Source organism: Betta splendens, chromosome 16 (genome assembly GCF_900634795.4).
Source record: "Betta splendens chromosome 16, fBetSpl5.4, whole genome shotgun sequence".
NCBI lineage: Eukaryota > Metazoa > Chordata > Actinopteri > Anabantiformes > Osphronemidae > Betta > Betta splendens.
In genome coordinates, this window is record NC_040896.2 from 11,917,043 (window position 1) to 11,942,029 (window position 24,987).

At 46.7% G+C, this 24,987-nt stretch overlaps 2 protein-coding genes across 3 annotated transcripts; both read right to left on the reverse strand.

Annotated features, from left to right (window-relative positions):
- Positions 1 to 441: 441 nt before the first annotated feature.
- Positions 442 to 18,170, reverse strand: clcn1b (chloride channel, voltage-sensitive 1b). The gene is made up of 23 exons (XM_029128921.3): positions 16,845 to 18,170; positions 9,256 to 9,496; positions 8,698 to 8,829; positions 8,481 to 8,609; positions 8,226 to 8,359; positions 7,790 to 7,867; positions 6,001 to 6,079; positions 5,282 to 5,407; positions 4,964 to 5,048; positions 4,765 to 4,866; positions 4,327 to 4,411; positions 3,944 to 4,099; positions 3,771 to 3,840; positions 3,575 to 3,685; positions 3,202 to 3,415; positions 2,990 to 3,123; positions 2,697 to 2,878; positions 2,519 to 2,600; positions 2,342 to 2,424; positions 2,124 to 2,168; positions 1,891 to 1,995; positions 1,634 to 1,720; positions 442 to 1,416 (listed from the first exon to the last, which is right to left on the reverse strand). The coding sequence occupies exons 1-23, from the start codon at positions 16,893 to 16,895 to the stop codon at positions 949 to 951; spliced, it is 2,979 nt and encodes a 992-aa protein (XP_028984754.1). The 5' UTR covers positions 16,896 to 18,170; the 3' UTR covers positions 442 to 948.
- Positions 18,171 to 18,373: 203 nt separating this feature from the next.
- Positions 18,374 to 24,418, reverse strand: casp2 (caspase 2, apoptosis-related cysteine peptidase). 2 transcript variants are annotated; one of them, XM_029129036.3, is made up of 11 exons: positions 24,261 to 24,418; positions 23,867 to 24,027; positions 22,922 to 23,092; positions 22,540 to 22,609; positions 22,136 to 22,227; positions 21,776 to 21,958; positions 21,376 to 21,504; positions 21,159 to 21,249; positions 20,510 to 20,701; positions 20,022 to 20,131; positions 18,374 to 19,918 (listed from the first exon to the last, which is right to left on the reverse strand). In XM_029129036.3, exons 2-11 carry the CDS (start codon positions 24,014 to 24,016, stop codon positions 19,784 to 19,786), a joined length of 1,323 nt encoding a protein of 440 aa, XP_028984869.1. In that variant the 5' UTR covers positions 24,017 to 24,027; positions 24,261 to 24,418; the 3' UTR covers positions 18,374 to 19,783. The 2 variants fall into 2 exon arrangements, with proteins under 2 accessions (XP_028984869.1, XP_028984870.1); XM_029129037.3 differs by having other exon boundaries at positions 18,377 to 19,918; positions 20,522 to 20,701.
- Positions 24,419 to 24,987: the final 569 nt, after the last annotated feature.

Here is a 24,987-nt window from a genome sequence, read left to right on the forward strand (position 1 = left end):
AAGAGATATCACCAAGGAGCTGGCAGCAGTGGAATCCAGCCTGTCATGATTTCCCAAAGAACATTTGTCTCTAGCTCGTCTCCAGGATTTTATGCCAGGAGAATCTTAATGATGAATTCCCACAGACGGGCCTCTCCTATAGGGACTGGCTGCTTGTTTCTTAAACCTGCACAGGCATCGGGGGCTGTAAACACCGTTGACCTTCACAGCACAAATGTGTCTGTCTATTCGCAGACGTTGGCCCTCAGAGCCTGAAACACTAATGCTGAAAAGGCGACGCGTTCTCAGCCGCGCAGTGTGTCTATCAGCGACATGTGGGCAAGATTGTTAGCATTCCACTAGAGAAAGAAAAAGCCACAACGGTCACAGAAATGCGTGAAAACTGGTGATGAATTCTAAAGAGGTTAGAGGTAAACTCTAAGGTACATCAATGTCATTAGATAGAAGACAAAAAGAAGATTTATTACCTTAAAAAATTACAGGCTGGCATTAGTGATTTGACAATTTACCATACTGTAAATAAAATTATAATATATAAGAAGGTAAAATTTAAATTTCAAATTAACCTCAATCAGGATACTAAGTGTGATTGAGTAGATCAAACTAATTAGGTCTTGATTAAAATATTACCCCATTAGAATACAATTAGGATTTCTTGCATTTGTCAATAGACACTGGTATGTGAGACGTGGACGGACGTTGAGCGTTGTTATTACGCTGGACTGTCTGTCTGCAAATCAAAAGACGCAGGAGGCACCTGAGATTCTGAAAGGTGAAAAAGCTGAGATTGTCATCAGAGTATAAAAACGTCCTGTACTACAAGTTTCAGCAGTTTTGTGTGCGCCAGCTCGCCCTGTTCACTCAGAGCTGACGGTCTGTGAGGTCGGCGCCATTCCTCAATGGAGGAGCGACGTCACAAGAAGATAGGAGTCTGTTTATGCACTGCCACTATATGGGCTCGTCCGACTCCTCGCTCTCTCTCTCCTCTTGCAAGGAGGACAGTGTGAGGACGTGGCTGGTGGGTGACGCACGGGGGGCAGGGGGTGAGGCCGAGGCGGGGGAGGAGGTGGAGGGGGACGCTGGCTCCTGGGCAGCACCGCTAGCGCCGTCCTTGGCGGCGGAGCCGCTGCTGGTGCTTCCCGAGCTGCCGAGGGACGAGGGGGCGCTGTCCCCCCCCCCCGGAGCTCCCCTGGAAGGGGACGCCTTCACCCGGGCGTCCTCCTTGGACTCCGTCCGCGCCGGCTCCCCTTCCCTCGCGCTGCTCTCCCCCCACAGGTCTCTGTCCCTCGTAGGGGAGGAGGCGGTGGACGAGGGAGGCTGGTGCTTCTTGGCTTTCCTGCTGGCATCTCTAAAGCTGGCCAGAGGGGGGCGGAGCCTCACCCCGCTGCGGGTCGAGCCCTCTATAGCTTTCTGCAGCTGTTGGAACACGAGACCACATTGCAAATATCTACGATGGGAAAATGTGGCATTATTACCAGTCGTGAGGGCGGTTAATGGAACAACCCACGTGAATCGGAGCATAAAGCGTGTTGCACGGAACGACTGCCCACAACGTGAGCTCATTACGACCCGCTTTCGTGCCACGGTACAGAAGCAAACCATGAGAAATGACAAAAAGGAAAGCAAACCGTACCTCTTTCAGTGCCACGACACCCACCAGCTTTCCAATACTGGTGACATAGGCGTGACTGAGACCCAGCAGGGAGAACAGAGTGTGTGTCTGAGTTAGGAGAGAGTGGAGCACATCCAGTCAGCGTTGAATGTATTGTACTGTCACATCATTTGAAAGGGTTCAATGTTTGCTTCATCTGCACAGGAGCCGGATTGGACAAACCAAACTATTCCACGCTGAATGTGCGTAGACGTAATGACTCGACGCCAAGGCCTCACCTTGTGCAGAGACGTCCTCTCCACCAGCTGGAACGGGGACGGATCTATGCGAATGTGCTCCATGTCGATGGGCTTGTCCAGCTCTGCTTCTTCCCAGGCTTTGATCTGTTTGATCACCGAGCACAAGACAGACAGCTGGACTGAGTGGGGCGGGTTACAGAGTTTCAACCTATCGATCAGCGGCGGATGAGATGATCTCATTGCTCGGCGGCAGCGTCAGAAAAGTACGATACCTCCTCTGGGGTCAGGGTGTCAGTCAGCGGAGGAGTTGTGGTCTCCTGAGTGAGAACAGGGAAGGAAAGAAATGATGGACAGTGAGTGTAAACAGTCACAGATGATGGTGAGACGCCCCCTGGTGGTCACGTCCAGCCTCTCACGTCAAAGTCCTCCCATTACATTAGCATAATTAACTCAAGCTGCCATGTGCCGCTTGCAGGCTTGATATTAGTACCTGCGTATCAGTCTGGCTTGTTGAGGACGTGGAGGAGAAGAGCCTCTGGAGGGTTTTCCTGACGGACGCCAGCTTGTGCTTGTCTGAGGACACGGTTTGGCAACGCGTGTAAGAGGAGAAAGGAAGTGACATTTGATGGGTGAACTTATCTTCGTGTGCGGTGCAAAGCCGTGTTACCTGAGCCCGTGAAGTGAGCGGCGAGCTCCTGAGGTCGGGGGGATGGGACGGGGCCGTTGCATTCTTCCTGCACTGGGGCGGTCTATGGGCGCAGCGTTCCAGCGTATCATGAGCGTTTGAGACGGACAAACTTTCCAGTTACGCCGGCGTCATTTATTTACGGCGTGTTTTTTTGTACCTTGTCAGCGCCCTCCTCTCCTCCCTCCTCGTCTACAAAGGTGAAGGATTCCCAGCTGACTTTGGAGCCCTGGCCTGGTGACCTCTGACCCCTCTCGAAGACTCGCCTCTCCGGCGAGAGCCACCAGTCCAGAACAGCTTGGAGCTCGGTCCTCTCGATGGAGCCCAGAAGAATCATGGATTCTGCAGGGCAAGAGTCTGACATGTTATTTGACCTGATGATGAAGATGATGAAGATGATGATGATGATGATGATGATGATGATGATGATGATGATGACCCCTGAGTCTCTACCTTTAAAGTCCACCAGCGGGATGGTTTTTAGGGTTGTTGTCTCTAGTAGATGATTTAATTCCCGAAAGGTGGATTGAGAAGACAAGAACTTCACCTTCCGCACCATGATGTCTTCCACAAAGATGTTATACTTGCTGGGGGAGAGACCACACAGTAAATGACACGTCCTACAATGACGGGCGTATAATGAAATAAACTGGTTGTGGCTTCACCTGATGTGCCCGAGGGCCAGCTCAGGCAGGTAGGGCAGCTTCTTCACCTGGATGATGGAGTCATAGAGAGACGGCTGCAGACCCTGGGCCACCATGTTTGCCAGGATGACGGCCACCATCATGGGTAAGATGTGGGAGATTTGACCCGTCAGCTCGAAGCAGATTACAGCAGTGGAGACTGTGTGCGTGACAGCGCCGGTCATCGCTGCCGCGCCTGTTTGGGTTATTTGAGCTATTTAGTCTTTAAAATGGCTATTTACTCTTTGCAGAAGTGGGTTTACTATAAAACTGTAACAGTGACGATCAAACATTCCTTCATTTCTCCATTCATTCTGTCTTAGGGGCTGTGGGAACTGAAGATTAATAGACTGACCAATGACAGCGTAACCTCCTGGCAGGATGCGGTAGACTATCCCATCAAACAGGATTCCATTCGGGAAGAGAGTGGCCATGATCTCCCCCACGAGGCGCCCGAACGCAGCTCCTTCAGGACAGAGATGCGACACGCTGACAAATCGAGCTGCACCTCTGCAGCGAAATGCTGTTGTTGCGTTGCAAAATCCTCTCACCTAATATGAACACTGGCATGAAGGCGCCGGAGGGGATGGGCATTGTGGTGGAAACTGCTGACATCCAGAACTGCAGCACGAAAACACGATCAAGGTGGGACTGAGACCAATCCCACTGGTTTTTGATGCTGCCACGTGTGTTTAAAGGCAGAGAGAGAGCGAGAGAGAGATACCTTCATGATGAAGAAGAGGAGGAGGACGACGAAGACGCTGACGTGAGGATGGAGCCATGCTGATGAGCGGCCGAGGCTGGCTGGAACAGGCGACCCTGAGATTTTGGTCCAGGTGAAGTTGTCAAAAAGGGAGTTGATGCACTCTCTGGGCATCAGCTGCCGGTGGAAACACATGAACCAGGGAGGAATCATGATAATAATTCTGATTTGGTAAAAGCATTTGTAGAAGTGAAACTAGGCATTGTGGTAGTTATGCAGCAATAACCCTCAAATCCTGTAAATCCAGTGCAGCATAAAAAGGTTCATGACTCCACAGAGTCTGAATATCTCTGAATGAACACATTAAAAATGAAGGCCACAGTGTGACATGAATTGTGTCTAACCTCTCCAGCCATGAATTGACCAAATCCAGGAGGAAAGGTGATAGTGGCGATGATCAGCGTCACTGCACCTGGATAGATGAGTCGACTGTGCACAGACACACAAACACACAAACTTCAACCACGGCAAAAAGTCTGACGCTGCTGAGTGAAACAAGAGTCTCTGATTCTACATTTCTCGTGCTGCTGCTCTCTAATGGCGAAGTCTAATGTTCCCTGACTGCTGAGTCTCGGGCGATAAGTGAATCTTCCCATTGAGCGAATAACTGTCGGTTGGTTGTTAAAGCTCCTCCGCTGTCTCAGTTCTCAGTCGGTCTTGTGAGACTGATGAGTTCGGAGAGAGTGGAGCTCGGATGCGTTACGAGGAGCTGGATTTCAATGTGCAAATGCTCGGAGGTCCTGGGAACAGAATGTCTGGAGGACGGGGGGGGGGGTCCTCACTGTTTGGTCAGGAAGCGGGTGAGCGCCGTTGGCCGTCGCATGAAGAGGACCACCTGTCTGTTCAGGTAGACGAAGAAGGCTCCCAGGAAGCCACAGGAGATCCTACAGCACGAGGCGGGTTCAGCAAAGCATTATCACAGGTAACTATGGAGTGTCATTGATGAAAACAGACACTCGAATCACTCATGAATATTCTCACCCTATTATTGCAAACGCAGGCAGCTCCTGCAGGTCAAAGGGGAAATCCATCCGGAAGTTAGTTTTAAAGAGAGCTGTGATTGTGACTGAGATAGAGAGAGAAACATACTCAGACTATGACAAACAGAAACAACGTGTATTTGTCAAATTAGCCGTGAAGTGTAACGTTCCTTTTGTGCAAATGTTTGAATAAACTGTAATAAAAGTAGAGGCAGCAGAATTTACATTCTGCAGATGATGATTTGAGACATTAGTCTTTTAGCACATTCAGCAACGCGCCAGCACAGCAGTATTTTCTGTGTCGAGCTCCGGTTCTCACCCGCATCCTTGTTCCAAACAGAGAGCACCCTGAATATGAAGGCGCTGAACGTGGCGGCGAAATATCCCCGCCAGTAATTCCTCACCGCGAAATAGGTAGACGTGACCTCAATACTGAACAAAACCCCTGGTGGCGGCGGAGAGCGAGGGAGGAGGACGGACAGGAGGAGAGGACGGAACACGGAGATGAGAGATGAGATGAGGGGAGGAGAAGAGGAAGAGGAGGGATAATGAGACAGACAGGGAGAGAACGAGACAAAAATGAGACCATAACACTTGAGGCTAAGGGTGTAATTATACACAACAGTTGAACCACAGGGAATAAATACAGTCACTTCTTCTCTTTTTAACACACACACACACACACACACACACACACACACACACACACACACACACACACACACACACACACACACACACACACGGGGGCATGATCAATATGTAAAGTAATAAAATAAACATCAGAGACATTTTCCTGAATGTTATGAAATGAGAAGAGAAATGAATATCAGAGATTAATGTAACAAATATAAACATCTAAACCTTGGTCCAAACAAAAGATAATGTTGAGTTTAAATGAGTTTTCCAGAGCATGTGAGTAAATAAAATAACAGTGGAAAAGCCATAATCTGGATCAGTGGCTAAGCCCAGCCACTGATCCAGATGTTTAGTGCAGTAGTTTTGATTGGGAGCGGCAGAGTGGAAGTTGTACAGTACCTCCAAGAGGAGTGCCGAAGCAGCATCCCACCCCCACGGCACAGCCCACAGTCAGAATGTCTGTGTAACCGTAAGGGTTCTACTGACACAGAAAACAGAGTGGGAGAGAAGAACACAGGGGACGGGACGGGACGGGAGGGAGGAGAGAATGAGGGGTGAAACGCATGAGGCGATGGAGACACGGGGACAGAGGGGAAGTGAAAGGGAATAAAGTGAATAAATAATGCTCACCGGAGATTTGAGAACAAATAACAGTGTAAGAGGAGGGGAGAGATCACGCGGAGGGAGCAGAAAGCAGGGGATGCACATGCGACTGAGACGCAGACGAAGTAATGAAGCAATCAGGAAGCGGCGCGCGTGGTCACGGCGTCCTTGGAGACAAATCCCTGCAACTGATTGCAGAGCAAACATTACACAGAGCGGACGCATACTGTCACTGATTACCCACGACCTTGAACTAGAAGGTTCCATTTAACTTCTCGTGATGAGAGACGAGCTGGCGAGCGTCCTTTGCGATGCGCTGCGTCATCGTCTCAAAGATACATTCTTATTATCCGTGACTCAAAATGACTCGAAGGTCGTGGCTTCAAAAGACGTCTGACGCCACAAAGAGCCTCGTAATTCAAGGGTCACGCTGGGTTACAGGCAAACGGTGGGGCGAGTTCACCGGGTTCAGCGGGAGCTCGTCAGGAAGCACAGCCCAGCATCAGGACCGGGAAGAGGGACGGCAGCCTGGTTCAGCCAGACGCTAAGCATCTGGTACAGTAAGTGAAGGGATGGATGACGGCCTCCAGATACGAGCTGTGTAATGACGGGCTTGCCTTTGTATTTAAGGTTTTGACATGCAAACCAGAGACAACTGTTAGTGTGTTTCTGGTCAGTCTCATTAATCTGATCATTAGTTGGGGTTTTCGTACGCTGGCCGCCTCGGTTTTCCAGACCTCATGCCGAGCTGTGCTAATTATCAGCGTTGTCGAAGCGTTTTACTCATTTCTGATCTCGGCTCAGATTCACCCTGTGCAGTGCATCTGTGTCATTACAGAGCCGACCAGAAACCTGTGCCTGCAGGAGTCAGGAGGTGTGTGTGTGTGTGTGTGTGTGTGTGTGTGTGTGTGTGTGTGTGTGTGTGTGTGTGTGTTGGTACAGTAGGTGGAGCAGGACAAGACTTGCCTCCAATGGGGGCAGCGAAACAGGTGGCCACTCCGACAGCACACGCACACACCAGCAGGTCCTGGTTATGGGAGCCATTCTGTGGTTAACGGGCACACGAGCAGGCAGGCGGGGAGGAGGAGGGCGGAGGAGCACGGATGAATGAGGCCGTGGGGCGGCGGGGACGGAGAAAATGGGGAAAGCAGGAGACAGGGACATGGGAGGTCACTGTTAAAACACATGCCAGCCATAACTGTCACACTATTAATACAGTGAGACACAAACACAGACGAGGTGCGAGGGGAGGGGGGGCAAAACAAAGACCCTGGAAAAACAGGGAGGGGGGGGGGGGGTACACATGGGAAAGGACAACGAGCACAGGGGTCGCACTTCCTCATCATGGTCTAGCAGGATTTTAGACAATGATGGAGACATGATGAGAAATCTCTTTTTGCATATTTTAAACAAAAGTGTCTTCCAGTAAATAGAAAATAAGCAAATACTAGACTGTTTAACGGTGATCAACAGGCATGTTTTAAGAGCAGAGTTTTAATTACTCCAACAAAGCATATCATCATTTATGGCTGTAGCATGGAGCCTTCTGGGTAATGTAGTGTGTGGTGTCAGGGCCTTGTCTTACCTCATAGACTCCAGAGAAGATGGACATGAATCGACTCAGCACTGCAGCACAGATACTGGCGATGTGGACAAACGGACCCTGGAGGCGAACGGACGGCATCAGTGACACAGGTACTGACACAGACACAGATACTGGCTGTAAAACAGGGAGCTTAAACTGGGACGTGCTGGATCAGAACAGATAAATCACGGCGTAATTGTCGGACGTGACCGTAGCTGCGCTGCTATAAAAGGAAAAAATACATGTACTCAGTTGCTGAATGATTGAATAATTTGCCTCAGTCCCGCGCGGAGGGAGACGGGCGAAACGTGACAGAGGATGATTTATTATCCCCCGAGCGTCGAGAGGAGCAGGGGAGAGGAGTGACGGACAAACAAACGGAGGGAGAGAGAGGTGAGGATGACGGCGATGGATGCGGGAGGAGGACACACTGTACCTCTTTGCCCACCGGCATCCCACTGCCCAGGCCAGCCGTCAGGCCAACGACCTTGGCGATGAAAGCCTTGAAGGTCAGATACTCCTTCAGGACCACGCCTCTGAGGATGGTTTTCAGCTCCGGGATGCCAGAGCCTTGAAAGAAACAGATAAGGGATGCCGAGAAAGAGGGAGCACCAGGGCGAGAACTGACAAAAGGGGGGGAAATCACTGGTTGTAGAAGGGAAGAGGAGCCGACAGGCGACGGAGAGCGTACCGATGGCCTGCGGGGAGACCAGGTGACAGAAGAGCGAGGCGAACACGACGAGGATCATGGGATACGTGACCCAGGCGAGGTACTGGAGCGGCACGTTGCCCCGGAGCTCCCCGTGCATCCACTTATAGGCTGAGGGGCCGAAACAGAGACAGAGGAGGAGCTCAATGAGGACCCGCAGCACTGACTCGCACCGAGGGCTCCGCGCGGCCTCGCGCACCTTGGAGACTCTTGGCGCTGGCGTAGTCCATGCTCCAGCTGACCAGCGCCATCGTCAGACCCAGCAGCACCAGAAAGATCCAGTCCTCGCCCATCTTGGTCACTATGTACTGCCGCACGCGTGCCAAACAATCTGGGGCGGAGAGAGAAAAGGGACGATTCACCTTGAATCCATTTATACCCAGACGTAATTAGCGACAGCAGCTGTAGTTATTGTAACATAGAGTGATTACTGATGCAGGGCAGCAAACATATTGTACATATAAAATGATGAAGTACAGGTATATCCAGTTCTGAAATACAGATTTGACTGGAGTGTGCAGCACTGAGGCCCTGAGACGAGGCGACGCCTAATTAATCACAGCGCTGCATCATATTTTATGAGGTCATCGTGTTGCATGTAAAATTATAACACGCTAAGCAACCGGGAAGCGAACCAATCAGATAAGTGCTGCTCGCTCTGCAAGGCAGTGCAATGAAGGTATGAAGCCATGGCTGTGGCTACTTTAGGCAGAGGATCCACCACTAGCATCGACCTGGAGCTTTCTGAATGTGTCACCTTGGCATTTGGAGTAGGGACGCGGCTTCTTGGTGGAAGAGGTGTGGCTGGGATGCGACTCCAAGGTCACGTGGTGGTGGTGGTGGTGGTGGTGGTGGTGGTGGTGCCAGCGCCTGGGGCCTCGCCGGCCGGCGGCCGCACCGTCGCCCCCCGCCCCCCGCCTCCATTGCCTCTCCGTCAGCAGGCGGGCGGCCTCGCGCCGGGCGAAGTTCCCCAGCTGCTCTCTGTACTCGCCGTACAGCTGCAACAGGAGGGGCGACACCGAGCGTGAAGCAGGAGGCGAACACACTGGGAATAAACCAGTGGTTGATGGGTGTTCAGAGGAAACGGAGGTGGACAAGAGAAAAGGGGGGGGGGGGTCACCGAGAAAAAGCGGACAACTGAGACCTGGGAGGAGGATAAAACTAGATCCGGTGAGAAGAGTCTTGAGATAACGAGAAAGAGATGAGGAATGTGCGGTGTGTGTGTAAAGGATACACACCAACCTGAATACTCTGGCAGACAGAAATAGACAAAACGGGCATAGAGATTGGAAAAACCCCTCCCTGAGAGGAGGCAGGGGCTGGAGGGGAGCCAGAGGAAGGGATCCTGGAAGAGAGGACATTCCACATCTTTCCCTTCCGACACACACGCATGCACGCACGCACACACATGCACACGCACGCACGCACGCACACACACATGCATGCACACACACACACACACGCACGCACGCACACACACACACACACACACACACACACACACACACACACACACACACACACACACACACACACACACATCGGAGAACTCGACGCCGGGCTGTGATCCAGTGTGATCCGCTTGCGCTGCACTCGTTAAAACTGTAGAAGCTGTAAAACGCTGCAGCTCCAGGTGCAACCGGAACCTGCGGATCGCATGCGTCCCACCTCACAATTTTTTTTTGTTTATTTAGTCTTCAGGCCGTGGTTCACCTCTTATTATTGCTAATATGTCAACGTACTAGACTCAGGGACTCAATCTATAAAGGCTGAGGACAGAGGCCTTTATTGTGTCTGACCTTCAAGCCTTTAGGCAACACTGCATGAGGAATGGCTGCGATAAATAGGGGGCTGAGGAAGTGCCTGGTCACAGTCAGAAAATCAGATAAATGTGAAGCGATCAATTGAATTATGAAATTGCTGACCTTGGTTAAATTTAAAATAATTTTTTAAAATCAGTGTTGATTAGAGAGTATCTTGGGTAAAAAAATAAATGAACTAAATGACCTCCTTTGGGTTTCTCTTGTATCCACAGTAAATAAGTCCGAATAAAGTGTAAACGTCAAATGCTTCGTCTTCGTTTCAGTGTCTTAAAAAAATAACTTTCCAGGTTTAAACACATTATCTGTTAAACTTTACATGATAAAAAGCTTCTTCTGTGATAAAATAAATAAATAAATAAATAGACTTACTGCAGGTTTCCCATTAAATTTAATACTAAACTTGAAAAAATGGTAAAAAAAGAGTGCAGACTGAACACTGATCTGAGAATAATCAATTCAAACCTGTAGCGACCAACAGACCAGCGCGTCTCATTAAGTCGCCCCGTGTCCTCTCATGTGGTTACCTGGTCCTCATCACTTGTCTTCAGCATGGCGTGGCAGCGGCTCTGTCCCTGTTCTGTCTCCTGTCCCGCTCTGCAGCCGCCGCCGCCGCTGCCCCGCACATTATCACCAAAGCCCTAATCCATCAGCATCATCAAACGGGCCCTGGCAGCAGGCACCATCAGAACCAGGCACAGTAACAGGAAGGTCCTGTCCTGCACCTGCTCCCTCAATGAGCACCGCTTCTGTTGTTAGCACCCAGCGCTTCATTCATTCTGAGACATTTCAAATCTTAACAAAAGGCAAAATCTTTATCTTTATCTCTTTATTTCAATTACAGAAGTGGTCTGTGTGTTGCTATCCTCAGTTGAACAGTACTGAGGCTCTTGTATGTGAATAATATAAAGTATAATAGACACTAGGTCTTTATCAAGTTATCAAGTATTCTTATAAGTGTAGTTATAGTGTAAGCAAAGGTAAAGTTCTCACAAGGACACGATGGCGACCGACAGCGTGAGAACGACCCCAACCAGCGCCATTCATCCCCATCAGGTGACGGCGCCGTCGTTGTGTTTACCTTCACGTCAGCGCGCGGCCACGCGAGGCTGACTTTCACACGGATTTTACAGGTGTTCCGCGACCTTCCCACGGTGAGTGGAGGACCCCAGAGGATGCGTCCCCCTGTTCTCCACACCCAGCGCTAATGGACCCTTTACCCCCTGATGGCTGCGCTTAGTTCTGTCTCTGCGGACAAATGAGAGCAGTCGGGCGTTGCTGCCCGGCTCTGACACATACACCCCCATGGCTCGTTTCCTGCTCTAAGAACTTACTGTGGCCTCACGGGACCAGGAAAATGGGCAAATTGCAAATCGCTCCTCACGTGGCTTTAATAAGAACACGGAGCCTGTGCTAAATTATGCCAGAGAGCTGTTAGGAGCCTCAAATTCCATAATGCACCTCCCCTTTATGAGCTGCCCTAACAATGCAACGCACAACATGGTCAAGATGGTGGAAACGACTTCAAGAGCACGAGCGAGGGCGAATGAGAGGGAGCTTCAGTTATAGTGAGAGCCGCTAAAAGATGCACAAGTTGAAGGACAGTGTGACTTTGAGATTTAATTAAAGGAAATCATAACACATTCCTGCAGCCGTGAGGGGAAGCAGCCCGCACCGTGTATGCTAAATGCACACACGCTCGTGTTTAGGCATGCGAAGACAGTATCAGTACGTTTATGGTGTTTACAAATGCTCAAATTCTGCATGTGTGTGTGTGAGTGCGTGAGAGAGAGACAGCGACAGAGAGAGAGCGAGGCCTTACAACAATATTGCCCTGTACTGTATCACAAGGTTAATGATAGAATCTGACCCACTCACTGACAGATATATCAGGAGATTACACACACGCACGCACGCACGCACGCACGCACACGCACACGCACACACACACACACACACACACACGCTCCATGGGTGCATTCCTGCATATGCATACACTAATTAACCAGCACAATAACATTTCCATGGCTCATCCAAACACTGTTCAAGCTGTTGTTTTCTAATTAAGGCACATCGGCTCGGCCAAGGGAGAAAAATAAACCACACACTAAACTTCCATGTGTTATGTATGAGTCCCCTGCTCTGATTTACACTAATTAATTCTAATAAAAAAATAACTGGAGGATCTTTTTTATCCTTTTCTAAAGCTGGTTCAAATTTATTTACTTTGTTCCAAAGTGCTGGTTAACAGTTTAAGCCAAAGTGAGCAGGAGACGTACAAAAAGTGACTTTTGTTGAAGTCATAAATGCATCAGTCTGACTTTAGGAAGCAAACATTTCCATCCTCTGAAGAAGATAATGGATCTTACCAGAAACTGATCTATGTTCAGAACTGTCTCAAAAGTGTTGATCCGCTCCCTCATGCTTGCAGCTGTTCTCCCTGCAGGTCGCTGCTCACTTTGTGCCTCGTCTTAGATTTGGTGGAATTCCTTCGCTGGGTATCTTTGTCTCACATCTGTCCTTTCCTGTCTCGGCCGGACCGACTGTACCTGCTACCTGTGTACAGTGTAGACCGCAGTGACTGACAGGTGCAGGCGCACGCATATGCTGCACGAGCTACACACACACACACACACACACACACACACACACACACACACACACACACACACACACACACACACACACACACAGGGAGCGCGCTAGAGGTTAATGCAGACACTTGAGGCCGGACAATAAATTGTCAGCAGCTCTTAATTCAGCGGGTGGATTCTCAGTCAGGAGGCCGATCCAGCAGATTCCAGCGAGGTCCTGCAGCAGGATCATGAATGACACCGGGAGGCCAGCACACAGGCTGAAGTTATGAAAATAATACCTGCTGACTGAATGGACACCACAACCACATTAACATTGTGCACGAGACGCTATAGTTTAGGTGCCGTCATGCATAGATAAGATGCTTTACCAAAGCCCGGTCGGCCTCCGGGTCAAAGCAGCATCACTTGTGACCTGACTGAAGTAAGATATCGATAAGGGCACACAATAAATGCAGCCTCTAAACCAGCAGTGATTTATGTCAGATCATCACGCTTCTTCCTAACGTCATCATTATTTAGGCTCCATTTTTCACCTTTGTTTAGTCTAGTTGACTTAAAGTGGGTCACTGGCGGTTCTCACATGGTTTTTATGGGTCTTTGGGGACCAGAGTGCTGGTTTTGTCCCAGCAGCCAGTCGCCTGCATTTATCTGTGAAACACAGCAGAGTTGAGTCAGCTGGGTGGACGCTGCGTTTTATTTTGGCGAACAGGGAGCGAAAGCTTCATCGCATGAGTGCGCAGCATTGCTACCGGCCTGAAAATGACAAGATTGGATTTCATTCTCAGCACTTTGTTGGAAAACAAAGTGTGATTATGCTTGGATATGATGGACTAATATTTGTTCAGAGGGTTCCTGTGTTTGGCCCGATGAATGCTACAGGCAGGAAATGAGGTTTGACAAATAATAAATAAAAAACGAATAAATGCGAAGCTCATTTGATTTTCAGGTACATGGACGATCTGAGAACGGTTCAGAAGCTGATTTTATTCAACAGTTTGAAACTTTTCTTCCTCTCACAGATCAACTAAACAGATTCTTTCTTTGTGTACTGTATATTTTAAGAATTTAACATTTAAGTACGCTGGTGCATTCTGTGCTTTGGGAAAATAAAGAACAACAAAGTCAGTTGGAAATTACTGAGTCCAGGTCCAAAATGATTTCACTGTGTTATTGAACTGTAATAGGTGTCTATAAATAATAATTATTTTCTAGCATTATAATGAAATATTGCAGTATCCACAGCTTTTCTTTTCCTACCTATGATTGAACCCTTGTGTGCAGACTTTCACCTTTCTGCGTCACTCTTCCCCGTCAAACTTTCCCTCTCACCCCGTGCTTCCAAATCCAACCCCCGAGGTGAAACCTTACTCGTGGATAATTTTAGCAGGAGTGTGACCCAATGTTCACTGACACACTTCCCCGCAGCGCTCCCTCTCTGTTTGTCCCTCCTTCGGCCCGTTCTCCCAGGAGACCGGTGGCACAGACAGATGGAGGGCTTTAACCTTTACATTAAAACAATAAGTTATCGGTACCGCGTTGCAAGCGCAGCATTATTCTGCATCACCTTGCAGCTATTTGTGCAGTGTAACAACTAATGCTTTAATTAATACACTACTGCCACCTCTGTAATTAAAAGGACATCAAGTGACTGCGATATCAAATGTTGTTTAATGGCTTAATCGTCTGCATCCCGGTCGTTCCAGTCTGCAAGACCTTTGCCAGGTGAACATTATCCTTTTTAGTAGCTTGTAACATGTCAGACTTACAAGATTTGTTTTCCTGCTGTTGACATTCTCACAGATTCAGACTGGTCCCTGCGAGCGACCTTGATGTTAATGTATCTGACTGATAGTGACACAGTATCGATACCCACACACCCATAAGGTATGTGCCTACGGTGCTCAGCGTGACAGAAGTCCACAGGAGGAACTGTGCTGCCTGTTTGTGAAGCTCCAGTGTCTACGACGACGGGGTGACTTTACTCCGGCGCTCAGCGCGTCAAATGTCTGCACTTCTGGGTAAAAACTGGAATCGATTTGTTTTAGATGTTCGAAAAAATACATGCCAATAGCAGCGCTTAATAAAAAAAAGTCAATTATACAAAGTATCTTATAATTTATCTAAACAGGTATATGACAGTTTTTTTATTGATATTACAATATAACAGACACAAACTGCCATTTTACTCCCATTTAATCCAGTTATACCATAAATAAAACATCAATATCAGCTAAAGCTAATAAATCACCAAAGTCAAGTCAAACCCAGTCAAATGTTTGGGCATTGTTAAATAATTCTGTATGTATTGTATTTTTACTTTATTTTTATGTTGTCTACCATAGCTTAATGGATCTCACACCTGTGACAGTATTGTGACGCGTCTTGTCTTCATGATGGACTTTAGACCATCACTTGTTTGTTCAGAAGAATCTATAGCGACTACAACTAGTAGAATGACAGCTGAGACGATGACCCTAAACACACCTCTGCTGTAGGTTTTATAAAAGCTAGTGTACACGTTCTTTCATCATGGTAAAAGAATAAAACACATCTGTGCCAAACATGTTGAATGACTAATCAATTTATTAATTATATAAAGATAATCTATCAACAGCTGCACGCATACACTCAAATCCAAGGCTCTAATTTCCTCTCACACACACACACACACACACACACACACACACACACACACACACACACACACACACACACACACACACACACACACACACACACACACACACACACACACTTCACACCTGAGAGATGTATGACTTTGCAGAAAGATACTAAGCCTCTAAATAGTGTTGTTGATTGAGATTTCTTATTTATATCTGAAGCGCGTCCCTGTGAGAGGCTCGAGGATTCTGCCTTGGGCAGTTGTCCACCTTTTCCGACGAGAACGGAGCGATACTGACACTGAGTCAATCCTTCTGCTCACTTTGTTAGTTTCTCAAGCTGCTCTAAGCACCACAGACGCTCCAACCTCAGCTGCTCTTAGATCTGGCTGTTCTTTCATATTACAAATTCTAACAGCTTTGAGGAAAGCTGACCTCTAACAATCCTCAACATAAACACAACACTTCAAACTGCACAGTGAAAAAAACTGATGCTGAGTCAATAATGTCCTTAAATACGCGTGACTCCAGGACAAACAATGGTTTACAAAAGGCCAATCAGGCAAAACAAGCTGCTACTGGGAGGAAAACCATCACTGAGGATAAGCATTTAAGCAGATGAACCAGAGGACACAGTGACATGACTTCATCTCAACAAGTACATTTAACCTGTCTGCTCAGGTTTCCTGTATATAGGTATTTATATCCACCAACACATGAAAACAGCAATGACTTTACAAGGCTGCAGCTCGAGGAGGTTTACAGAGAGGAGATGGAGAAGGTCGCACAAGATTAAATGTATGAGAATATATTTTGTGCAATGCAAAACCCAGTCAAGTGTAAAAGATAAAGTCTAAATCCAGATAAATCCTAAATTCCTGTGTATTTCAGTCATGGCACTTCATTCATCACGTTTGAGCCCTGTGCAAAAAAAGAAAACAGCAAAACAACTTGACATTACTGTATGTTGCATAAAATCTCGCTGAAGAAGAGGCAGACGGCCGAGGTGAAGAGGACTGACTCAGATGAAGGGCTTTCAGAGGATTTAGTGTGATGCAGCGGCGGACCACGACAGATAAAAAGCTCAGGTCGAGACAGATAAATATAAATGACCTGGAGCTGGTGGTGGAAGAAAAGTAATGAGTGAATTAGGGAGAGTAAGTTAGGGACAGTGAAGGACGGTTGGAGAAAACGACATGAGCGGCGTGCTCACGGACAGATGAGGGACAAGCCGGTAAAGGGGCATTTTACGAGGGGAAAGACAGGAGGTGTGAGAGACAGCAGGTAGCGGGAGGTGCAGAGACCTACCAGGGTCTGTTGGTATCTCAGAGCCTTCCTTTGCGACGCATCTGCAGCCATTGACACGCTGTCACTGATCCAAGAATAACCACGCTGGACACCCCAGCATTTCCAGTGGTGTTGGCAACACCATACACTATTTACCTCTTCTATCCACACACACACACACACACACACACTTCACAACAGGCCACACAAACACGCAAACATGTTGCTCTTAATCTGCTAAAAATTCAAAAACACGTGTTCAATAGAAATAATAAGAGTTAAGATAAAAAAAAACAACAACCCAGATGTCCTTCCAGAATAAGTTCTGCTCCAGAAGATCCAGAGGCTGGGAGCCATCCAGCTCCACCACAGGGCTGACAGACACAGAGACAGAAATCAGACGGGCAGACAAAGCAGAGCGAAGCCATCTGCTGAGGTAGTGAGGGACGCAGCGCTTTCCTTTATTAGAACTGCAGACACCTAATAACACACGCGCACACACAACTTGTTGCCCTTAGCAGCACCCTCCCTTTCAGCCGGCTATTAGGTGTGTGTTTAGATGAACTGTGCTTGTTTGGACAGGGGTGGCGGGGGTTGGAAGGGCACCCCCCATAGGGCTGCCCCGGCAACGTGAGAAGAAAGGTGCACATGACACCCCCACGACAGCTCGCACCCAATCAGCCAATGATGCACGGCGATTCCCACTACACTCACATGCGCCTCCATACCGAAAGAAGAGGCACCCTGAATGCGCCCTCCCACGCAAAGACGCCCCGAAAGCGCACCGCGCCGTAAAGTGATCTGCGTATTACTTAACCTCAGCAGGTTCGGATACCCAGAAGTGGATATGTGCTATACATCAGTCACGAGCAGATGAAAAGCTCGGGGGTCCAATGGTCTGCCGCCCCACAGAGGCCGCGTCCACTCAGAGACGTTAATCCAAACGTCTCCAACTCATTGGCGGGGTCTCTCCTCTGGTCCCTCCTCTCAGGCCGATGAGGCAGGCGGCCATTAAGACAACCACAAAGACACACACAGATCCCCTTAACCCCGCCCTGCTTTGTGGTCCACACGCCAGCGCATAACATCCTAATCACACAGTTACACTGGATGCCAGCGTGCGTGTGTCAGGAGAGAATGACTGCGGACAGCTGCCCGGGCCTCTATCTGATACACATTATCACTGGGCGGCAGGCGGTGTCAGAGATACACAGGCCCCAGTCGCAGCAAGGAGGGACCCGAGAGCAGCAGACGAGCAGGACAGTTATACTATACCTGAGAACAACACACACAAACACAGCAACAAGGAGGATCAAGTAAAATGGAGCATGCACAGCAGCCGCCATGATGCACGCGCATGCACAGGCTCCACGCAGTGGAAGGAGTGAAACACAAGCAGAAACGCAGGCAACACAAGAAAATGTAAATGTTCAAAAACACACGTATAAAATAAAAAAAGGACCTCCACGTGTTTGAACCATGGTCTGTTTATTGTATAGAACATTTGGCAGTCATTGGTGTTGACAGAAATAAAATCTCTCCCGACCCCTCCCAGCCCCACTGCACCACACAGCTTTGGCAGCACAGCCAACTTCTCACTCTGCAGGTGAGTTACCCTTTCATACTAATCCAAGGCCAGACCAGGGTAAACTCCATGCTTCTTATGAGTACGGTTTACACCTCATATTCCATATGTTTCTTTCTTACTACAACACTGTTGTAACTAAACAAGCTCTGTCTCTGTGTGGAAGAGGGGGTGTCAAAGTGACACAGTATCATACGAAAGCACCACCATGGTAATAAATGTGTCTAATTAAACATTCCCACATGGCACAGGCCAGATAGAAAACTGCATACTGTCAATGGAAGACAAGTAAAATACAAAAAAAATCCATCCTTACTGTGTCTGATACAGTATGGATCAGAACAGTTGGTAGTAGCTAAATGTGAAACGCCCACACAGGGAGAAACACTATTAGGAGTCAGAGTCAGAGTAAAGGTCAGAGTTCATACAGTAGGTGTATGACCCGACAGGCAGCACCACATTCCCCTGGCAGCCCACCACCCTGATAGGGACACATCTACAATAACACAGCGAGCATGAGGAGAGATTTGCAGGGTTTAGGTTGGTGCTCTTACGAAGCTGAAGGTCAAATGAACAAACATGAGTGAAATGACTGACAAGAAAAGACGTTAGTTTTAAAACTGTCATCAATGCTTTTTTTTTCTTCTTTGTGCAACAATCTATGTAAGAAAATAAATAAGCCTATATTAAACCTTTGGCTTATGAGAACAGAACCTGCATTTTTTTACAGTATAATCTTCACTGTAACTGGATGCAGCAACACTAAAGGTTAAAGTGTACTAATAAGAGTAAAGATTTGTTTGAAGTGCATGAACTAAGTATAATTACTCTCTAGTAGTAGAAATGTTATTTGTCTCTGCTGTGCTGCCCCCTGTCTGTGACTGTGCTAAAAACCAAGAGATGATCAAAATGTATAGCAACAAAGACTTGTACAAAAAGGACAAAGACAATGGGATTTAAACCCCTATAAAACTATTTGATATAAAATAAAGGCACAAAAATAGATCTGTGTACAAAATTCTGTTTAAAAAGAGAGAGTGGTGAATCCTCAAGGTACCTCTTCTGTCAGAAAACAAAATCTAAAGGTTAAAAATGATTAACATGGAGACCCTGTCACTGGCATTGATACAGACACGTGGCAAATGTGTGCTCAGACGCTGCACATTGTGTGAGAGTCTGTGCAAATGGGTCTGTGGAAACAATATATACATGAAATGAATGAATGAATGGATGAGGATGTGAAGCTCTAACAGGAGAATGTGAGCGTGTGTGGCAGTAGTTGCTGAGGAATGACCAGTTGTGTGCCCTTATTCAAAGGTTTCAATGCAAGGAATGGTCTATAAGTGTTTGATTTGTTCAAGTGCGTGTTTGCAAATCAGTACTGGGGCTGGTACTTGGGGAACAGGTAGAGGTCTTTGCACAATGAGCTGGTGAACTCTGACATCTCTTTGCAGCGATGGTGCGGGGTGCCTGGGGCGTAACCCTCTCGCTCCTTGATACGCCCGTTGACCTACAGACAAATATTCCCAGAATATTGAAATACTAAGGTTAACAAATTAAAAAGGTGTGTTTAACGTTGTGCACACAGTCAACGAAAGTATACTTAGGTTTACCTTCACCAGGATGTCTGCAAGGTGCATGTCTTTGGCGTGAAGGCGGAGTGTTGTGTTGAGTTCCTGGATGAACCAGGATCCTCTCTTTGTGTTTCGCATGGCTGCTGTGCCTTGAGGTGGAAAAAATAAACATGATGTAGGCTAAATGCATCAGCAGCAGTGTGGAGACAGAGGAGAGGCTAACCAGTATTTGCATAGGTATAATTAGAAAACACTGCACCTTAAAACATGTTAACTCTAAATTGATTTGAATGTACCGGTATAACCTAAGGGCAAAGTACAGATAGAAACAGCTTTATCCAAATAAACATTTTCCTGGAACTTTTAATTCAGTATTGCACACAAGTTACAAAGACAGGTAGAAAATATGGACTGACTGACAAAGGTGTCATTTATTTTTTAATCCATTCTCATATTCTTCCCCTAATGTCAAACAAGTAAATGTCATGGAAAGAATTCAACACAGAATAGCAAAAAGAAAAACTTACAAAGTTTCTGACCTTTGAGAGATGCAAAGCCGCAGATCATGTCAGATCGCTGGGGCAGTTTAATTCTGGGCCTGCCAATGTCTCGGCCCTCTGTTAAGTCTGAGCCCTCCCTCCCAGCATCCTGCTGTTCACAGCTTGGTGAGGTGGTTCTCGCTGGTCCATCTGTCTTCTCCACTCCACAGTCCATCTCCTCTGGACGACAGGAAAGCTTTGATTTAAACTTAACCAAAAAATTTTTTTAAATATTTAGCTTAATAGAAACAAGGCTGTTTTAAATGTTCAGGATTGGATCATGGTCTTTTGGTTAAACTGTAGCTCTGTAATCAGCTCTGTGGTGCTGTGAGGCAGATTCATCCTTAGAGGTCTGGAACTTTGTCAGGTGCATCATCAGCTAACCTCTGACTCTAACCATCTACAGCACCTGCGATACCATCATCAGCAGCAGGTTAGCTGCCCCAGTAACAAGACTAAAAACAGACAACATCGTTACCACAGAGAGAGACAGCTTAGCTTTCACCTTGTCTCTTGCTCTTAGAAGAGGTGGGCATGTTGCTGAGAGACATTTAACTGTACATCAAACACAGGCTAAGGAATCACTGATGGTAGGAGTCCTCATTAGTCTCTTGTACAGTAGGTTTGATTGTCTTACCTCCTCTACAGGCCTGAATAAAAAACATCTTTGGTTTGTTTTGAAGGAGAGGACAGTGTGCGTTGTCGAATGCCTCAAATACCCAGTCCAGCTGAAATAGACCATGTGACATTGAGATCTCAGTAAGTAGGTGATGCATCTTTAATTGGTTTCAGTTTATTTAAAAATTTTACAAAACACACCAATAACAGGCTCAATTAAAATCATTACAACACACCTGCAAAAGCTGTCCGTCTGTGCCATACACCGCTCCTTCCACTCCGTGGGAGAGCAGGCACAGCACACAGCTGTCCACCGTTCTGTGGTTTGGCTCACGAGAAAAGTTCTCAATGCATGTCCTCATGTCCTGTGCACAGATTAATAAAAACGGTAAACTGTGAGTGACATAAAACACCATGTGTCTACAGTGTCCTGTTTGTTCACAAGTAATTCTTGTGTGTGTGTGTGTGTGTGTGTGTGTGTGTGTTTGTGTGTGTGTGTATAACATAACCATTATAAAATATATACATTATTTGAAATCAAAGTCTCTTTTTCTAGATTGATCATTAAAAATGCAGGTGGATTGCTAGAAATATAACAATAGTAACACATATTTTACTTGCTGTGCCCTGTGCTACCTGAGCAGTGAGGTCTCTGTGGACATAAACTGTGTAGTCCAGCTCCGTGAAGACTTTCCTGAGGACTTCATCATCAACTTCACCCCCCTTCCTGGGGTCAAGTCCAGGAGCAGCACGAGTGTCGAACGTCACGTTGCTAATCACCAAGGCTAAACCACGAGGAGATGAACTCATTTTGTAAGCCTGACAAGGAGAAGTTGAAAAGAAAAGACAAGATAATTGAGGAATCATAAAAATGCATCTATGGATCATAGAAAAACATAATGACGAATTGATCTAACTGATGTACTTCTTATGAGGTAAAATACAAAAGAGTTAACATTGTGCAAACTGAGCTGACCAGATGGAGACAACTTTTACCTGCTGACAGTGAGAGAGGTAAACGTCAGGAGTGCAAGGGAGCACAGGAGTGTTGATGGGACTATCAGCGTCCAGACTACACTCCATGGAATCTGACAAACACACAAACAAATGCACGATTGAGATATTGAACTCCATTAAAAAAATTAAATGACAATGCCAAGTTTTCAGATCCGTGTGCGGTGGCATGACAATTGTGCTTTGTGTGCTAGTGAGTCACTGTTGGGGCGTGGCCAAGACACAAAGTAGTCAAACGTACAGCAGCTACAGAATGTTTTTGTATTAAGGTATGTAGAATTACCCCTCCCAAAATGCTGCTGAACAAATAAACAGCTTTGTCTGGAGACAACCTCAAATCTCAACAAAAACAGAAGAATCACACATCACAATACAAGATGACTCACCATGTGTACGTGCTCTCTTGGCTGGAATACTCTCTTGTGTGGGAAATGGAAGAGAAGAAGCAACGGCTCTCTGAAATATTAAAATAAAGCACAAATTGTATTATTTGTTGTTATAGTGATACAACAACTGCCAACAAAGAGACTTTTCTTTTAACATAAGGTGAATGTCTTGATAGCTGAACTATGTGGTGCTGCTTACTTCACTCTTAGAGTGAAGAGATGTGTAACTGTATCAATATTGAAGTGACAACTCTGGAACCTGACAGAGACTGTAGACTCTGCTCACTTCATTCAATTCTGTTTTAGGCAAGGGAACAGTCTAACACCTGCAGCCAGCCTGACGCTGTGTGCACCTTTGTGTCGCATGTGTGATGATACTCACCTCTACACACACCTCTTCGCCATCTCTCTCTGCTGACTGTGTAAGCAGGTCACAAAGGTGCTGCTGTTCAGTGTCTTGTAGAGCTAAACAGAAGCTGCTAAAGGCTCTGGGGCCTCGCTTTGGTAGGAGGAGTATCAAACGAAAGCTTCGTTTCTGAGAAATTGGCTCGGCCTAAAGTGGAGAATAAATCACAGACAGAGATTATATCTAGCCCTAAACCTGACAGCCTAATACAGATGTAATAGCCCGAAAAGAGAGAGAATCCCATTGTCACATCATTTAGTTCAGATTTGTCTCCATAACACAAAATCAGACAGATGCCTTTGGGGCTTCTTCGATGATAATCATAAACATGTTCCAGAGAGCAAACCTGTTTCATAAACTTAGATTAGCATTTTAAACCTTTAATCTTAATCTTTTATGTTTGGTGAAGCTGCCTCTGTCCTTTCTCACATGGTCTTCTTTCTTTTTGACAAATTTAAATTAATTTACAGTTTTTACAATAGGAATTCCATGCAGATGAATATTATATTGTACCAGAAGTTTCCCCATACTTTTTCGGTGGTCCTCTATCTAAAGAATTGGTGGAGGAACATGCTGACACGTGACTTTACTGTAGTAAAGTGTTCAGGCATTAAATCTGTTTCCGTATTTGAATGTCCTTATTATGAAGCACATTAACAACAGGCCATGGATCAATCCATTATCCACCAGTGTTGCTCATACTTCCTCTGACAGCTCTTGTTTTCTCATCCACCAGCTGTTCTGTCTCCCACAGTCCAACTCATGCATTTCATCAAACTGGCCTCTATCACTGACTGGACATGGGTTCACATGCGCTCCCTCAGCTGTTCGTGTCAGCGTGAAAGTTTAAGTTTTGCATAAAGCTTGAACCAGCTATGGTTGATCCTTAAGCGGTAGTAAAGTGACAGTTTTCCCACACACCATGATCGTCTCGGCCATGCTCTCCGTCAGGATGTTGTCTGCCAGCAGTGCCTGGATGAGCGCCTCGTCCACCACCAGCTGTTTGCCCAGGTCCTTGTGGCATCTCTGGAGAGTCTTCCTGTCCCGCTCCAGCATGCCACACTCCAACATCCTGCTCAAACCTCCACGACAATAAAACCACATTACTCTGACTGCAAACAAATGCATGTACCTAACGACAAGAAACGGTGTGGTTGTGTCATATGCTGTTGCAGCGACAGTCTACGGCACCAAACCTTTACATATCATTGGCTATCGTGAAAAACGCTAACACGCTAGCCAACTAGCTAACTTTGGCTGCCCATTATCGTGCAGTAAAGTCGCGAACGCCATTCATTCACAACCTCGTTCTTACCGTTTTTTTCTTGTTTCTGCAACAAAATACCGAAGATTGCACAAAAGCTACAACAAACTATCGAAGGGTTTCACGCATTTCACGCAAACTAACAACATCTCCTTCATACTCCTAACACTTCCGCGGGTACCAGACATGCAAACGGTCACTGTTTTGGCTTCTGAACCAATGAATGCACGGGACGTTTTGAGTGGCGTTTCAACTGGCCAATCAACAGGGTCGGCTACGAAAAAGGGGCGATGTTCTGCTACTGTAACGAAACTGACAGAGGTGGATTCAGGAGATTTTTGAATTTGAATCAGTTTTCTGTAAATGAGTGACCAGATGTTAAAGGCACAAACAGCCCTGAAATGATCTAAGAGAAAGATCCACTGTTATTACAAACAAACTCCTGGACTACTGAACTACTGAAGCATTAAAAAACAAAGATCAAAATAATATTGCGCAAAAGCAGTTCTGTTGGTTTAGGAGTTGCATCAAAGCAGAAAAAGGGACTGAAAACAACATGTGATTATACATTTCTGAGTATGAAAATGCTATCTTACATGCTATAACAAGGCACTGGATTAAAAAATGTAACAGTTTAGTCTATTATTCCAAAAAACTCCAAACTTTCCTAAAAGAGCAGAAGAGCATAGAAGTGTAATATGTTTTTTTTTACCAGTTTGCTGCATATAAAGTCCCACTGCATTAAAGACATCAGTCCATTCATAACAGAAAAGAGAAC

Bases quoted from the DNA above. Each gene is read 5' to 3' on its own strand.
- casp2 (XM_029129036.3), bottom strand. From the start codon at position 24,016: ATGTTGGAGTGTGGCATGCTGGAGCGGGACAGGAAGACTCTCCAGAGA. The intron at 21,959-22,135 runs GTAAAAGTTGTC...TCTCCTTGTCAG, and splicing joins ACCTCTCTCACTGTCAGCAG to GCTTACAAAATGAGTTCATC. The intron at 19,919-20,021 runs GTAAACCTAAGT...ATTTGTCTGTAG, and splicing joins TTGCAGACATCCTGGTGAAG to GTCAACGGGCGTATCAAGGA.
- clcn1b (XM_029128921.3), bottom strand. From the start codon at position 16,895: ATGGCTGCAGATGCGTCGCAAAGGAAGGCTCTGAGATACCAACAGACC. The intron at 8,360-8,480 runs GTACGCTCTCCG...GTTTCTTTCAAG, and splicing joins GGTCTCCCCGCAGGCCATCG to GCTCTGGCATCCCGGAGCTG. The intron at 1,721-1,890 runs GTGAGGCCTTGG...CTCCTAACTCAG, and splicing joins AGAGGACGTCTCTGCACAAG to ACACACACTCTGTTCTCCCT.